The sequence below is a fragment of the Labrus mixtus genome, chromosome 2 (assembly GCF_963584025.1).
Source record: "Labrus mixtus chromosome 2, fLabMix1.1, whole genome shotgun sequence".
NCBI classification, from domain to species: Eukaryota; Metazoa; Chordata; class Actinopteri; order Labriformes; family Labridae; genus Labrus; species Labrus mixtus.
Genome location: NC_083613.1, coordinates 8,980,877 through 8,994,441, shown reverse-complemented (window position 1 = coordinate 8,994,441; position 13,565 = coordinate 8,980,877). Strand labels below are relative to the sequence as shown.

Sequence of the window (13,565 nt, the reverse complement as noted above, 5' to 3'; positions counted from 1 at the left end):
GAGAGACAAGGGGGTTCACATGATAAAATGTAAGACAGAAATAGACCCAACTTTCTTCAGACAATGCTCGCTGATGTAGGAGGGGGTGTTTGGGGCTTTGGTGGTATGCTAATAACGTATTTGAATGGGAAATTTCCCCCTGACAAAGGGGGAAAGGATGAGAGGGGGGATGGTGCCAAGAGAAAGATAGAGAAGAGGGGAGTCTTGGAAAGAGAAAAAATTGGACAACCCGCGAGACTTTGGTGGGCGTGGTCACAGAGGCGAGGGCTTCCTGCTCGGCTGAACACGTGGTTCCGTGTCTGCCTCCTTTGCTTGTCTGTCAGTGTGTGAAGGTTTCCAGCCCTTCTCTCACTCCTCTCCACCTTCTATCCTCCCATACAGCACGGCAGAGCCTCTCCTCCCTTTACTCCATCCGCACCTCCGCCTCCTCCTGCTCCTGCAGCACGTTTCCTCCATCTCTCTCCGACGGTTCCCGGGACTGCCGACAGCCAGGCCGCGGTCACTTCAACGTGTCTCGAGAGGGGGGAGTGTGTTTGTGTGTGAGTGTGTGTGTGTGAAAGTGTGTGAGGGCGGACAGTGCGAGTGAGTGAGTGCGTGTGCCGTGTTATTTCTTTCCCCGCTATCCCGCCTCGCTGTTCGGTCATGACGCTGGAAGCGATCCGCTACCGGGCCGGGGCTCTGCAGATCCTGAACCAGCTGCTGCTGCCACACCAGACCGTTTACGATGAGATCCTCTCGGTGCAGGACGCTTACGAGGCCATCAAGTCCATGAAGGTAACGAATCCCTCTCCTCTCACTCCCACCTCGAAGCCGAACCTGCATGCCCATCTCTCCTGCATTTTATTCCCGTCGTGCTTGTGTGTGTATGTGTGTGTGTGTTTTTTTTTTGTCGGATCTTTTGTGCTCCAGCCGCTGCACGCATGTGTTGCCATATGCTCGCTGCCGTGCTCCCGCTGTCGGCCTGTATTTTTGTTTTGGATGCACCCAGAGCACCCCCGATCGTCTTTACCCTCCTAAAGCAAATCCTTTTATTTCGTTTTTCACATTTCCATGTGAAAGCGCGACAAACTGTATCCTCACACAGCAACCCACCCATGAAATATGCACCCCCCCCCCCTCCTTTCTTTGGGAGAGATTATTGATGAATTATTAATGACCTTTGCCAGGGCTTTTTTTTTTTTTTTTTTTTTTTTTGTTCGCGTTTCGGTCTTGCTGCACTCAGTGACACCTCCGGCTCATTTGTCCCTCCAAACCCTGAATCACTGACAGAGAGAGGTGTTCAGAGTTACATGTTGTTCAAGTTCAGCTGGGAACATTTTCAGATGTTCACTTTTTTAGGGTAGAGCAGATATTTCACTCTTTTGTCTTCCTTGTTCCACACACAGAGCAGCTCCACTTTGATCCTGTGTGTGTTTCTGTGTGTGTGTGTGTGTCAGAGAGGAGGAATGTACCATACATAGGGAGGGTGATGTCATGATAGGAGTCTAATGGCAGAGCAAGAAATCACTACAAGACTAAAATATATATTTTTTTACGGGAAGCTGCCTTGACATCTTTAGCTCAGGAGTCACCCACTTTCTAACTGCAGTGGATGTGGGGGGTTCTTCATGAAACTATGATACAGCTGTGGTAGGTTAGAAACCACAGAATCAGGACCACAGTGTGATGCTCACTTTTCCTCTTCCCCTGTTGTCCAGGTACGGGGCGCCCCCGCCATCGCCATCGTCGGCTGCCTCAGCCTGGCTGTGGAGTTGCGGGCAGGTGCCGGGGGTGACGACCCTGTGACCTTCATCAGGGAGTCTCTATGTCATCTGACTTCAGCCCGACCCACTGCAGTCAACATGGGCCGCGCCGCCCGTGAGCTGATGGAGTTTGCGGAGAACGAGAGCATGGAGAAGAACTCGGAGCAGCTGAGAGAAAGGTGGGCTGGTTAGAGGAACCATTCTTCACGCTGACATTAAAACCACTTAGGAGGGCTTCTCTTCAGGGTCAGTGTGCACAGGCAGAGAAGAAGATGTGGATCTTTCCCTTCATTTATTTTTTTAAAATGAGGATAAGATAAAAATAAGACAAGGAAAGATCAAACTTTCTTAATCCTTCAAGTTGCTCCAGCATTACAGTACAAAAGGTTCACTCAAAAGAGCGTCAAATATAAGTAAAAATAAAAAAAAATACATCATTCTAAAGTTTATTACACAGATTGAAGTGGATGGGGGTGAAATTCAAAGAAACTGTCATTAAAACAAAATAATAAAGGTTTAACAAGAAGAGGTGTTGGGGAAATTCGATACAGCAAAGTTTCACAATATTTTCCGCGATGATATATCGATTCATGGCCGCAAAGTATCAACATTTTTATTACCGGTATATAAATAGCAAATATGCTTTTTTAAATTTTAATTGCTGAAGGGGCTGCACAGTTAAAACATTTTTTGCAGTTATACAGATGTCCATACATGTTTGTGTTCAGTTCAGTTTGATGAGGCTGAAATACCAACAGCGCAGATTGTGAGGAGCGTGCAGCCGTTGACAGGCTTTGACTTTATTATCACAGTCTTGCTCAGTCTGAGCGATGGATTGTGTAGGAATAATAAAATTGAAGTGAAATGAATAGACAATGAACAGTTTTTGATTTAGTTTAATTTTATGGACATATTATGCAGCTAAAAAAGTGAATCGCAATATGTTGTATCGCAATTCTCAACATATCTCAAAGTGGTAAAAATGTGGATAATACAAGAGAAGTAACAGAGTAAGATCAGTACACTAAGCAGGGTCTTATCCACCTTCATTAAAGTGATGCATGGGAATAAATATTTTTGCTCCTGGGCCTGTTTCTATTTAGTTCTTTGGTTCCCTCGGTGGTTTAATGTTAGCCTTTTCTCTTATTTTGATTTGCTTGGATATGTTCAATTAAATGGCTCCAGCATATACTTCCGTTAAAAGCATCCTTCTGAGTTTGTGATACCTGCTAGTGCTGTTGATTGTTGATTGGCCGTGTTGTTTTACATTTTGGTCCCATTCCTCCCAAAGGTTTCACATAGATATGATCTGCTGGTAGCAGCTCGTGCAAAGATCAGTTAAAGGAAGTCTGTTCGTAAGTAAACAATGCTTACTGTAAAGTAAACATTGTTACAAGTAAGCAAGTGTAAATGAAAACCTGAAAAGCATGTGTTTTTATGTGTTTAGAAAACACATTTGCATTTGAAAAACATTTGTGAAGCCACACGGTGTGTTTAGTCAAACGGACACTTTGTGTGTTTTTACAGAAAACTCTGCAGGGCGTCTTAAAGGCACACAATATTCCACCATGAAGCACTAAATGAATGAGTTGCTTGTGCTGATATAGTTGTTTTGACATTGAGTGGTAAGAGATGAAATCATCTGAACACATGCTTTTCTTTGCATTCCTAGTTTGCTGCTGCTGTAGCACATCCTGATTCAACAGCAGCTGCAGGTGTCTGTTTGCAAAAAGTTGTGAAAGTTAGCAGGCCACATGAAGGGTGAGAATTAGGAGGCCTGTGTGTACTATACTTGTCTTAATGGTTTAATTCATGTGTGAGGTTCACAATCAGTGGGAAAAAGAAAAACCTTACACGTGTTGTTTTTTTGGGGGGGGCTTGTATGTCTTTCCTATAGAGGAGGACCGGTCTTAGTGTAGTAAAGTGGGGAGAGAGTGGGGAACGATATGCAGCAAAGAGCTGAGTGTCCGAGTTGAACCGCAGCAGCCGCCCTCTTGCCCTTTTTTCATGTGGCGCGGGATACTATATAACTGCTAGGCTATCCAGCGCCCCAGATGTGAGGTGTTACGTTAGTTTTGATGAAAAATGAGGCGTTAAGTTGCTCTTGTTCTGGAACCATTCATTCAACGTTGGCAGCACATTAACAGGTATGTGTAAATGTCCCACCACTCCTGTCAAATCGTCCTTCTATTGAGTGACAGCGTCCAGGTCGGGTTTGTCCGTGTTAACTTTTTAAAGTAACTCTCTCGGTCCCTTTGGGTAAGTGACCTAACATATCCCGAGAGAGCCGTGTTTTCTACCTTCTTTGTCGAAAAGAAACCGAAAACAACTTGCTAGTTATGGTTGACTAACGTCTGTTAACATCTCTCTGGAGGAATGTTTTGCTTCCAGCTAAGCCCCGCCCACCAAAATGCATCACATTGTTTACTAACAGTAAAAGGGTCTCTATGTCGGACTGATGTATGGGCTCAGGTAATGATTTAATTAAGGGGTCTGGTATCTGCAAAATGAACAGACATCAGTGTGTACAGCTTGATTGTAGGTGTCATAAAAGTGTTTCTGTCGTCATCGCAGCACCTGACATCAAGCACAGCAGTTCCTGCCCTCTTTTCAACTCACATCGTAATGATTCAGATCCGTTCTACAAAGAGAGTTTTATTAATTCTGTTGGAAAGAGAAGCCAGAGGTAATTGATACCAGCTGACTGGCCCTGGTTTGAGAGGTCAGAACTGGTATCAGAAGAGAGAAAGTTGAATCAAGTCTTGATGTTTTGGGTGATTCAAACTGTTGGGAACTTCCCTTTCCTTCTTTTGCAGCATTTGAAGTGCTTGGTAATGAATCTGTGGAGATAAAAATCACAGTGCAGTGGATGGGTTATGTTCTCTGTTCTGAGTTAATTATGCTTCACCGTGGTACAGGAAGTACCACAGAGTGTGCCTTTCTTTGTATGTTCCTAAGGATAAGCTTGTGCTGCGAGTGCACATGTATTTCGACTTGACACATGTTGGGACAGATGTTGTCAATCAGTAGTGATGTGAATATGAAACACAGGACTGAAAAACACACGAGTGGCTGCAGTAATCTCGTCCATGGAGCAGGAACATTGGATTAATTTGAAGTTGTTGGGGAAGATGAGGACAAAAATGTGAGACAGCCACAGTGGAGGGTAAAGACCTACAGAGAGACACAGAGTTAAACATGCAGCATATTGTCACTCCAGACTTGATGGACACATTAAGTCCACAGTGGCAGACGGAGCCTTTTCTCAATTCCCACCTCTTTTGGCCCCCCTCCTACAGTGTAATTGCCTGGATTGAAGACATGCTGGAGCGTGACGTCAATGACAACAGGAAGATCGGTAACTATGGCGCCCAGCACATCCTGTCTGGCGTCCCGAGGGACTCTGTGACAATCCTCACACATTGCAACACTGGCTCTCTGGCCACAGCTGGATACGGGACCGCACTGGGTGAGACTTGGAGCAGCGGGTGTGAATGAGAAAAGGGAGAGATGTTAAAATATTTATTATTGCACTTGAAGTGTCTTAATGACTCTGTTTGTGTGAAGGTGTGGTGCGAAGCCTCCACGCGCTGAGCAGGCTGAAGCGCGTGTACTGCACGGAGACCAGGCCGTACAACCAGGGATCCAGACTGACGGCGTATGAGGCGGTAGCAGAGGGAATCCCCGCTACACTAATTACAGACAGCATGGCAGCCCTCACCATGAGAGAAATGGACATAACAGGTTTGTGTTTGTGTGTGGTATCACGTTTCTTTAACCAAACTTTCCTCTTGTCTTTGCACTTACTCCCCGTCTTGTTGTATTCGCCCTCTCAGCTGTGGTGGTGGGTGCAGACAGGGTGGTTGCCAACGGAGACACCGCCAACAAGGTGGGCACATACCAGCTGGCCATAGCTGCAAAGCACCATGGTATTCCCTTCTATGTGGCCGCACCCAGTACGTCGTGTGACCTGAGCCTGGAGAGCGGCAGGGACATCATCATTGAAGTGCGCCCCCCTGAAGAACTCACCAGCATAAACGGAGTCCCAATTGCGGCCCCGGGTAAGAATTGTGGGAAGTTGAGAATGAGATGAGAAAAGTCAGAAGCCGTTCAGTGGAGGACTCAGAGCAGTAAGAAAACATTTGAGGCTTTGAGAGACAGATAAGCCTGGCCCAGTTCCAGTGTCTGCCCTAAGCTCCAAGTACTGGACCCTAACCGAGTTTTATTGACGTCACATGCAGCGCAAGTGCCAGAGAGAAGAGCTAAGAGTATCAGTGCCCCCTGCCATTGTTTATATAATTGAAATCCTGTGAACAGTGGAGAAGTCCCTCGAGATAGTCTGCAGAATGTGATCAGGATGGGGTTTTAAAAAAAAAAAAATGTCCCTGATCACTTTGCACTTAACTTTGCTCTTACATCAAGACCCTTGTGAGCCTTTCCAGACCCATGGGTCGATGTCTACAAGCTCTCGAGGGGACGTTGTGTGCGTTAGTTGAGTTTGTTAGAGCTGAATTGAGTCATTTGATCTCTAATGATGTGACCAGAGCAGAGAGGTGCTCGGTGACATCACAGTAATTAAAAGCACAGTCGTTTAATGAGGTCGCTGGCCTCTGGAGAGCAGAGTGTGTGCTTGTACATCGCCTCTCCCTCTCTCTTTAACTTTCTTTAGGTACTCTTCTCTGCCCTCCACATAGGAAGAGTACAAAACTACATTTATATCATTTGTGTTTTCATGTTTTTCGAAAAACCAACCAAAGGAATGAAAAGGTTTTTGCCAACAGGTATAACCTGTTTGGCCGAAGTTTCATACATCTTGTGTCCGCGTGCCATAGATGTTTTGTTTCCAAAAACCAACCAATACAAAATATCAGACATGAGGACTTCCAGTGTGCGCGGATGATATAGAACGTTTTCAGTAGCTCCGCCACTATCATTTAAAATATGTCCCCATTGATTGTGTATTGAAAGCTGATTGCACGCTGTGCTGGGAAAGACAGCGACACAGACCAGGCTGGCAGCGCTACTTTTTCCACATCTTTTCTCCCTCGTGAGGTCATAATCATCCATTTACAGAACATGGTGGTGTATTGTTCTGTCGAGTGCTCTTTTGATTGAAATAGTCCTATATTAAAGTTAAAGAGTGACCAGCGGCGTCGGGCAGAGAGCTCACAAGCTAGGATGCTTAACATCTTTGCCTGCAGGCTGAGAGCTCAGCTACCGTACTGTAGGAGTGCAAACTCCACAAAGTGAAAACAGACTGAACTAAAAAAGCGACACAGCTGCGCAGAAACTGCTCGTTGTAGACTTTGCTGAACACAATAGAAATCGTCAAACAGAAAGACGGTTTAAACTTTTCTCTCTCAGAGACCTTCAGAACCGTATATACTGGTGTGACTTATATTCTGGATTTTACAGTAACTGATAAACCATGAAATTAAAAATCCTCAAGTCACTGTTACGGTTAAATTCAAAGGTTAACACATCACACATCACATCACATCATTTATGAACCAAATGAATAGCTTGATGGATGTATAGATTGTTGAAATAAAAGGCTGTGCCATTAAAGCCTTACTCTTTAACCATTTCACTCACTCTCCACTGTTTCCTCCAGGTATCGAGGTGTGGAACCCGGCCTTCGATGTGACCCCTCACCAGCTCATCACAGGAGGCATCATCACAGAGCTGGGGGTCTTCCTCCCCTCGGAGCTCCAAGCAGCACTAACCGGCCGCCTCACTGCCCTCTAAAGCCACTCAGCCCCTCCTGCTGGTCCGTGTGCGCCACTGCACCTTAATGTCACACACCTCGAAGACACTCACTACATTACAGAACACACTCGCAGACAAGGTTGTGCTTTATTTAAATCTGTGTCACCGCACAGTCACTGTTTCATGTCAGTGGTGCACGCAGAAGAACATATATTCTTCAGTCTGTCGCTCACACACACACACACACACACACACACACGCGCATTCACTGCAGGGAGTCGACATGTGCAGTCTCCCCTTTCTTTGATGCCCCTCTTATTATTTCATGATTCACATTTCACCTAAGTTTTCCATTCTGTCTTTAATTTTCTCCGTCTTAACGGCTACTGCGACAAGGATAAGTGCTCAGCTGGTATGAATCCCATAAATTCGATTTGGCGCTCAATTTTTATGAATCCAAACCGAGGTGACTTTTATGGCCTCTTCAGCTATAGATACAAAAACGTCCAAAAAAGTGGCACGACTGATGTTTTTTACTTATAATTTCCAAGTAGTGATTTCTATCAGCCGTGATTTATTGAATGCTGCTGCTACCGACTTGTAAATATAAATGTCCTTGCTGGTAGTGTGTACATATGTAGAAAGGTTACCCCCTGCTAGTCAAAGGAACCGCTATTTCAACCAAAAATGTTGGTTATTTCAAATTAAAGTTGATATCCAAAAATGTTATATTAACATTTAATTTCTTTCATGACGTGTAGAAACCTTTCTTGGAGGAGTAATCCAAATTTGTAGCGCATAGATTTTTCTCGATCAGAAATGTTCAGTGCCGTGATGAATCGTACTTCACTCTCATGTTTCACCCTAAGTGACAAAAAAACTCCAACAAGTGGAATTTATTGATCAGTCCTCTTCACTCAGCTGAAGCCTACGACGGTACCCAGCCGTGTTTGTGTCCTTGTTTGCACCTAGCTATGTGCAGTTTAAATGTATCATGCCACACTTGTATTCTCATAATATTCTTATATAAACATATGAATATAACTTTACATATTTCAGCAACACACATATATTCACCACACTGCACAGCACACGATGTAAGAATGGAAAGAAAAAAAAAACAAATCTTAGGGGGGGGGGGGAAAGGAAAACGTGTCATCATTGCCAAAGCAGCTTTTGAGCGCGCTCAGAGGTCTGACTGGCTGTTCCACTTGTAATACAGACATTACTATTAAAGGAATAGTTCACCCCAAAATGAACGTTTGGTTATCTGCTCACTTGCATGTCAGTTTGGACTTCTCTTAAATCTGTGCAAGTAAAAAAAAAAAAAAAAGACAAAGTTGTCGTCGTATATGTCGAGTTTAAAGTTATTTTTGGGGGCATTTTTGCCGTTATTGGATAGGACAGGTGAAGAGAGACAGGATGTGTTGGAAGGAGAGGGAGGGGGGTGACGTGCAGAAAAGGGCCGCGGTCGGATTCAAACCCACAGCAACTGTACATGGGGCGCACAACATAACCGCCAACATATGTCCGATATATACTGAATGGTTTTTGAATATTGAATCAATGGTTATATCTTGATATATCTTTATTTGCTAAAGCACTCTGCTTGTAACAGAAGAGGGCGTCAGCTTCACTACAACACAGATCAAGCTAACAGGAATCTTTTTCTATGAACGACTTCATGTAATGTGACAAACTGAACTATCACTCTACTCTTAAGTTTCCACTTTTAGCTTCTTTAAGCTTTTTGTTTTGGTTGTATAGCCCACAGCTGATAACATATCTGGCAGCTTTTAAACAAACGTTATGATACTCACTCTGCACCGAACAGCCGACAGGGTAGAAACTAACTCGTGAACATGTTGGAGGCATTTAGTGACTTAAGAGCCACTAACCTCAGGATTTAGTAGAGAGCTGAAATGAGAGTAGATGTTTGACTTTCATCCGTCAGTTGGGCTCAAACATGACTCCAAACGAAGCGTTATGTTGGTTTGTGCCCGGAGGGTGTGTAAAGAGGAAACTGCCAGCTGTCATGTCCGCCTTAACGAGTCTTTAAGGCGGTAATATGTCAATTTTCTGTTTATAGTTTGTTGTGCTTCCCCCTAAGTGATTGAAAAGGTCAAATACATGGAGGTTTAAAGAGCCACGGGGTTGATGTTATGCAGATGTTTGTTTCACAAACTTCATCTTTGTGAGACAGTGGTTTGAAATGTGGTCAAAGGTCACGCAGACGTTTAAAAGAAAAAAACGTTGATGCACGGGTGAGCAGTAGATGTCTTCAGGTCTCTATTTTGGGACGAACTATTCCTTTAAGATAAGTGGCGCTCTTATCCACGATATCCTTCTGCAGAAAGCTTTGTGACTCGCAGTCCAGATCAACCAACAATCAGAATGTAATATTCAACTGGGATGAACACGCTCTCGTTAGGGGCCGTGATCAGAACAGACCTCACTGTCACTTCTGCCTTTTTGTGCTTTTGACCAGAATGTGTTTCGACTGTTTGGACTCGTAACTCAAATGTGTTCCCTCCGCACCGACTTCCAGACCATCAGACTACTTTTAGGATCACATGAAGGATTTTCTCTTCAGTTATTGGCTGAGACCGTTTCTCTCTTCTTCTTCTTCTTCTTCTTCTTCTTCTCTTGGTGGTGGCAGACAAGGGCCATAGTGCAGATGTTGTAAATATGCAAACACCTTTCACTGATTTAAAAATCTAATCATCATTGACAGATCATAATCACAACCCTTTTTTTGATGCCCTAATTTTTCAAACAACCAGACAGCGACTTAGTATTTACCTGAAACCTGTAGACTGTTACAAAGTGTTTAAAAAAAACAGAGATTGAACTCCTGATCAGGGTCAAATGTCACCCCCAGGTTTTATCTGTGAAAGGTGAAAAACTAGGTTCCTGTAGTTTCATCACCTGGCCAGTGATCATACAACCAGTTTGTTCTTTGAGGATCCAGAAGTCTTGTCTTTAACACTCTTCTCTTGCTGTTCTGAATGTTAACACTGCTCACTGCCTTACAGGTGCAGCACCAGTATAGCTCACCGGTTATATTTTGCGAGACAGCAGCAGCCTCAGTCCTTCATTTCTTCACCCTGGTTCATTACATCCCAGTGCGCATTTTCTGTTTGAGAGAGAGGGGGGGGAACGACACACGAGATTCAAACCCAGTTCCCCTTGCTTGGAGAGCTTCAGCCTCCGTACATTGGGTGTGCACACTCACCACTAGGCCACTGGTGACCCCATTGAAAAGATGTTTAACATTTAACGAGTATGGCCACCATCGGAAAGTCGTTCCAAAGTGAACTTTTTTGAACGACTATTTTGAAGACGTTGATTAAACGTGCAGGGCATCACAGTCACCAACCAAATAAAGACGTGATGGTCGGAGTCAGAACACCACCACTTACCACCGTCAGCCACTGATATCCCTTCTGAACTATTAGCCACTGTACCTGCACGTCTTCTTTTTTTCCTTTTTTTTATGTGAGCATGTTTAACACGTCCCTCCATGTCGTCTCTGAACCGTTTTGTTACCTTCACACAGCCCGGGGAGAGGGTTAGGCCTTTTTTATTTATTTTTGTGTTTATCTCCGCGTAAAGGGAACCAAGCAGTGCAAAAGGTTTTGGTGAAATTCCGCTAAAATCATCTTCTATATCACACATTCAATGCTTAAATGAACAGATAATCAACATTTTAAGACAAAGCAGGGTCTGATCATCGATTTAAGCCAGTTGTCAAATGTCAACTTTCCAACCACGGTTTAGTGCTCACTGGGATGTAGCCAGACGACGATCTCAACAAGCTCACAGACACGTGGTGAAAATCTCATTGGATAACTCCTGATGATGTTTTAGTATACTGATGCTCGTCTACCTTTCTGATCGTTGTGTATGATGTGAGCAAGTGTGCATCAGCTGAAGGTTCATGTTAGCTTTCCAAACAGGTGAATCTGAAGGCGCATCATGGGACACATAAACCAACAAAGTAGTTAATACGAGAGAGGTTTGACAGCCTTAAAGCAACCTGTCTCTAACCTGGCCCTCAGGTTGTTGAGGAAACATGAAGATGGTTAAAGTAATGGACAGTGGCATGATCTTTTAAATGAGGAAATAAGTGATTAGGTGTCTCAAATTTCATGTACACATCACATCCAGGCAGCCAAAGCCGACATAACATTGAGTAATCATCATGGCCGACTATTTTGTTCTTTGTTCAGTGAGCTTGATGAGACAGAGTTCAGAGGTCTGACCACTACCCCCCCTTCTGACCCCACACACTGCCCTTGTAGGCCTTTATCCTTCATTTTTCTAAATAGACAGAAATACACAGCAGTCCAGTGAAAACACCTTTAAATAAAGCTAAATATCCTTAATAACCACTGCAGTATCGATACTATCATCATCCATATCCTGCTGTATTATAAGCTTGCTTCTCTCTTGTGTTTCTTCTTCTCCCCGTTTGTCCTCTACCCACCCGTTCAACTTTGACTCACTAAGATGCTGTTAGGTTACACACGAGCATAAAGGACACTTGTATGTATTAGAATTTTCTTTGTTTTGTTTTGTACAGTCTTAAGTCTTTACGTGTTTGGGGGCAAGTTTAGACATTGTTCCAGACATATGTAGCAACTTTTGTGGCCGTCAGACTCGCCACATTTAATTTCTTTCTATATTCTCAAAAGGTACGAGTTTGATTTAGTTTTGTCTGTACATCATGATTATAACTGTTTGGCTGTGGTTTGTTGTTTTATTTAATTGCATTGTGATTCCTTGTGACTAGGCCATTAGTACACCACACTGGGGAGGCCTCCTCAACCATACACACTACCTCTCCGTCAGCCTACACGGACTCAAACACTGAAATGCATGATCACGAGCACTCAACGTGCAAGACTACAGCAGCACACATTGACGGATGGCAGGCAAAAAAAAAAAAAAAACCTGGATTAAATTTCTCCACATCTCACTTCTGTTTGTATTGTAAATCCAATGTGTCATAATTTGTGGCAGTGGTGCTTTAAGTTCGCCAAAAGTAGCCTAGGTTTTAGGCGAGTACGTTCTGTTGGGTTGCAGCTGAATTGTTTCTGCATTACAAAATGTTTTTTACTCCATGCTTTAGAACCAGCAGCAATATAGTACTGTATTTCAAAATATGTTCAACTAACCCATCCTTGAGACGCCCGACACACTAATGGTCTGGTGCCAAAGCTCAGCGCTGCTTGCCATGAATTTCCCACATTGATTTCATGAACCAAACCAGGTGCTTGTGTATTATTCTCTCAATCATTACTATGGCCTGCAATTACCATGGAAGGAGTGTTGTTCAGATGGCCTCTTTAAGTGCAAGTATGTTATTGTTGTTCTTGATAATCACTTGATCTGGGTTTATTTTGTAACATGGTGTGGAAATAGGTCAAAACTGGATTTTTTTATATATACGTATATGAATATAACGCTGTAAAGTGCAGTCATGAATTACAAGATTTTCTCTTCCACCTCAAAACAGTTAAAAAATAAAACCACAATGAAAAGAGTTTTATTTTCTGTCTCCAACTCAATGCAGCACATTCGCCTGTTTATTAACGGCTGCAAAGCAACAAAGAGGACTGAGAAGCACTCTTTAAAATGAAGAACAAGAACTGTGCCAAGTGTCAAAAGAGTAATACACATTATTTTGTTTGTGTAAAATGTATGAATATTAAGTTACAAAAACGTACATCTTTTACATTTATTTCATATTTTATAAACACACGTCCACTGTAGTACAGTATTACAAATATATAAACATTGGAAATAACATAACAATTTATATCAATATTAAATCGGAGGGTATCAGAGGATACAATTTTAAATAATGTGACAGTTTTTGTCAATTTCTTTTTGGTGAGGTTTTCAATAGTGGATAAATATATTTTCAAACCTGTGATTTTTAAACGTACAGATCCCTGAAGTCCCAAAATGTAAAAATATATATATATCTTGTGCGCACAATATAATTATCTTGATCGCACAAGATGAAAATATTTTTTTAGTTTATTTTTTCACTGTTAGGGGAATTCAGTGTCTCCGTAAAAAACGATAAAGGAGGGTCATTTGTTG

At 43.0% G+C, this 13,565-nt stretch overlaps 1 protein-coding gene across 1 annotated transcript; it reads left to right on the top strand.

Annotated features, from left to right (window-relative positions):
• Positions 1 to 264: 264 nt before the first annotated feature.
• Positions 265 to 13,000, top strand: mri1 (methylthioribose-1-phosphate isomerase 1). The gene is made up of 6 exons (XM_061050159.1): positions 265 to 774; positions 1,698 to 1,921; positions 5,042 to 5,211; positions 5,310 to 5,486; positions 5,579 to 5,803; positions 7,357 to 13,000. Exons 1-6 carry the CDS (start codon positions 643 to 645, stop codon positions 7,488 to 7,490), a joined length of 1,062 nt encoding a protein of 353 aa, XP_060906142.1. The 5' UTR covers positions 265 to 642; the 3' UTR covers positions 7,491 to 13,000.
• The last annotated feature ends 565 nt before the right edge of the window (positions 13,001 to 13,565 follow it).

Bases quoted from the DNA above. Each gene is read 5' to 3' on its own strand.
- mri1 (XM_061050159.1), top strand. From the start codon at position 643: ATGACGCTGGAAGCGATCCGCTACCGGGCCGGGGCTCTGCAGATCCTG. The intron at 775-1,697 runs GTAACGAATCCC...CCTGTTGTCCAG, and splicing joins AGGCCATCAAGTCCATGAAG to GTACGGGGCGCCCCCGCCAT. The intron at 1,922-5,041 runs GTGGGCTGGTTA...CCCCTCCTACAG, and splicing joins TCGGAGCAGCTGAGAGAAAG to TGTAATTGCCTGGATTGAAG.